Source organism: Sander vitreus, chromosome 3 (genome assembly GCF_031162955.1).
Source record: "Sander vitreus isolate 19-12246 chromosome 3, sanVit1, whole genome shotgun sequence".
NCBI lineage: Eukaryota > Metazoa > Chordata > Actinopteri > Perciformes > Percidae > Sander > Sander vitreus.
Window position 1 is genome coordinate 26,833,767 of NC_135857.1, and position 2,500 is coordinate 26,836,266.

At 42.2% G+C, this 2,500-nt stretch overlaps 2 protein-coding genes across 9 annotated transcripts in view; both read right to left on the minus strand.

Annotated features, from left to right (window-relative positions):
- Positions 1-2,500, minus strand: part of LOC144515696 (SPRY domain-containing SOCS box protein 4-like) — a 188,602-nt gene that overhangs the window by 156,499 nt on the left and 29,603 nt on the right. The gene's annotated exons all lie outside the window — the stretch shown is intronic.
- Positions 1-2,500, minus strand: part of trmt13 (tRNA methyltransferase 13) — a 13,403-nt gene that overhangs the window by 10,482 nt on the left and 421 nt on the right. The window contains exons 1-2 of one of the 3 annotated variants that reach the window (XM_078246743.1): positions 2,433-2,448; positions 2,186-2,359 (exon numbers count right to left, since the gene is read on the minus strand). The exons of 1 other annotated variant lie outside the window; for it this stretch is intronic. In XM_078246743.1, coding sequence (XP_078102869.1) covers positions 2,186-2,296 — 111 coding nt within the window. In that variant the 5' untranslated portion in view covers positions 2,297-2,359; positions 2,433-2,448. Of the gene's footprint in view, positions 1-2,185; positions 2,360-2,432; positions 2,449-2,500 lie in introns of those variants that run through there. One more of the 3 variants, XM_078246742.1, reaches the window with a different exon arrangement.

Consider the following 2,500-nt stretch of genomic DNA (forward strand, 5'->3'; position numbering starts at 1 on the left):
ATCAGAGAAATATTATTATTTTTAATAGAAAAACGACTCAAACGATTAATCGATTATCAAAATAGTTGGAGATTAATTTAACAGTTGACAACTAATCGATTCATCGTTGCAGCTCTAAACAAAATATTTCATTACATTATTATGACATCACAGGTCATTTAGCTGAGGCTTTATCCAAAGGGACTTACAGCTGGTATAAATGTCAGAGGTAACACGCCTCTGGAGCAACCAGGGGTTAAGTGCCTTGCTCAGGGACACATTGGTTGATGTATGGCAGTGGGAATCAAACCCTGGTCTCCCACACCAAAGGCACGGGTCATATCCACTGGACCACCCCCCTCCTCTCTAACTGGGACGTTTACTGTTTTAAAGTCTGTCTTCTGTCTGCTACTACACTAACTAACTGACTGAGTCTTACAGCTTTAAACCAAAGTTTAAAACCATTTTCAGAGCCGATGTTATAACCTTGTTGTATGTATTTATATAAATAAATATTATATTTTAAAGCCTGTGAACACCCCCACAGGTGATCCCAGTTATTAACCTGACTCCAGGTGGATCGCGTCTCATTTGCTCGGCGTATCCATCTGGGAACTTTCCGTTGGAGAACTTTTGGGAAGGGGCGAAAATCCTGGTTAGCTGATTGGATAAACCATCCGTCCATCACCACCTATGTTGGTGATGGACGGCCAGATCAACCAATCAGATCAACAATATATCAAACTCTTGCTGAAACCAGTCGGGAGAAGAGCAACAACATCTTTTCCTCTGAGAAAAGCCTCCAGAGTTTGTTGCTCTTCTTTCAACGAAGGAATACTTTCTGATTCAGATCACACTCACGAGATAGCTACGCTCATCTCATCCGTGGACGCCGCCACGCTGTTCAGACTGAACAGTCGCTTCTCGTCGCGTCACACCTAAACCCGCCTCCAAACCAACGCTGATTGGTCGGTCGTTTGGCGAACGGCTCCAAATGTTCTCTGTCTCAGGATGACTCAGACTGATCTGCGAGTGGAGAACTGGAGCTCGTGATGGAAAATTCACATTTAAGCTTGATTCTCTATATTATTTGTATTATTTATTTTACTGTTTCTCTCACAATACTGGAAGGGAGTTGTTCTTATTCTCACATGTTGAAAGTAAGAGCCACAAAGTCTGGGAACGTAACGTGTTCGCTGAACAGATGGATGGGGGCTACAAGGTCACCCTGAACTATCTGTTACTTCTCCTGGATAGCTGAGACTTCTCACATAGCTGAGATTAACGGGATGTCTAACCCTCGGGGTAGAAAGTGGTCCAGAGGGGAAGAAGTGAAGTGGCTCCTGGATGTCTGACTATGTTTGATTGTAAGAAATGTTGAGTCATGTTTAGAAAGGGGGGGGCGGGTCTTTCTATCTCACTGGAGATGCATATATACTGTCTGCTTTTTCTTTATCCGTTGAACAGACCTTTCATTAAGCGCTGCGTGCCTTTTGTGAACCGTGTGCTTCCTTGTAAACTTGCAAGTTTATAATAAAATACAAAAACCTGACTTGGTTTAGTCCTCGACTGTCTTTATTCTGTTTTACCTTCTTATTTTAAAACCTCTACACCTGCTGCATCCAAACTTCCACCACAAGCTGGCCAGATCAGGACGCTCTCACCAGGCTGGGTTATTGTGGCTGATTATTAAACTCTGCTCAGGCTGAAGCTGGCGGACTTTATTGGGTTCTTTTACTTTGAAAAACCCGTTTTACTTTGTAAAAAACCCGTTTTACTTTGAAAAACCCGTTTTACTTTGGAAAAACCCGTTTTACTTTGGAAAAAAAACCGTTTTACTTTGAAAAACCCGTTTTACTTTGTAAAAAACCCGTTTTACTTTGTAAAAAAACCCGTTTTACTTTGGAAAAACCCGTTTTACTTTGAAAAACCCGTTTTACTTTGAAAAACCCGTTTTACTTTGTAAAAAACCCGTTTTACTTTGTAAAAAAACCCGTTTTACTTTGGAAAAACCCGTTTTACTTTGAAAAACCCGTTTTACTTTGTAAAAAACCCGTTTTACTTTGTAAAAAACCCGTTTTACGTTGAAAAACCCGTGTTTGTCCGGTGAAGCCTCAAACCGCCAGACTTCGCGGATCTGAGTTCATGTTATCACGTGGTCTGGTTGCCTGGGTAACTAACCTCGGTGGTTGCCTGGGTAACTAACCTGGGTCGCGTGCTCTCCGCAGAACACTTTCCCTCTCGCGACGATCATTTTACAGAAACGTTTCTTCTTTTCCACGAAGAACCCGCATCTGCCGGGCAGCGGCGCCGCCATGTTGGACTGTGACGTAGTGACGCTACGTGCTGCGTTCGCGTGCTCATCCAACTGTAGGAAACACTAAAACAAATACAACAGAGGGTAAACAAAGCAATATATTGAATAAAATAATCAGATATAAGAGAATACATACTGCCGTTTTTTCACACTGTCAGTGTGTCTGCCTCTTTGGGTCTTCTGTCTGTTTTCTATGAGTTTTTA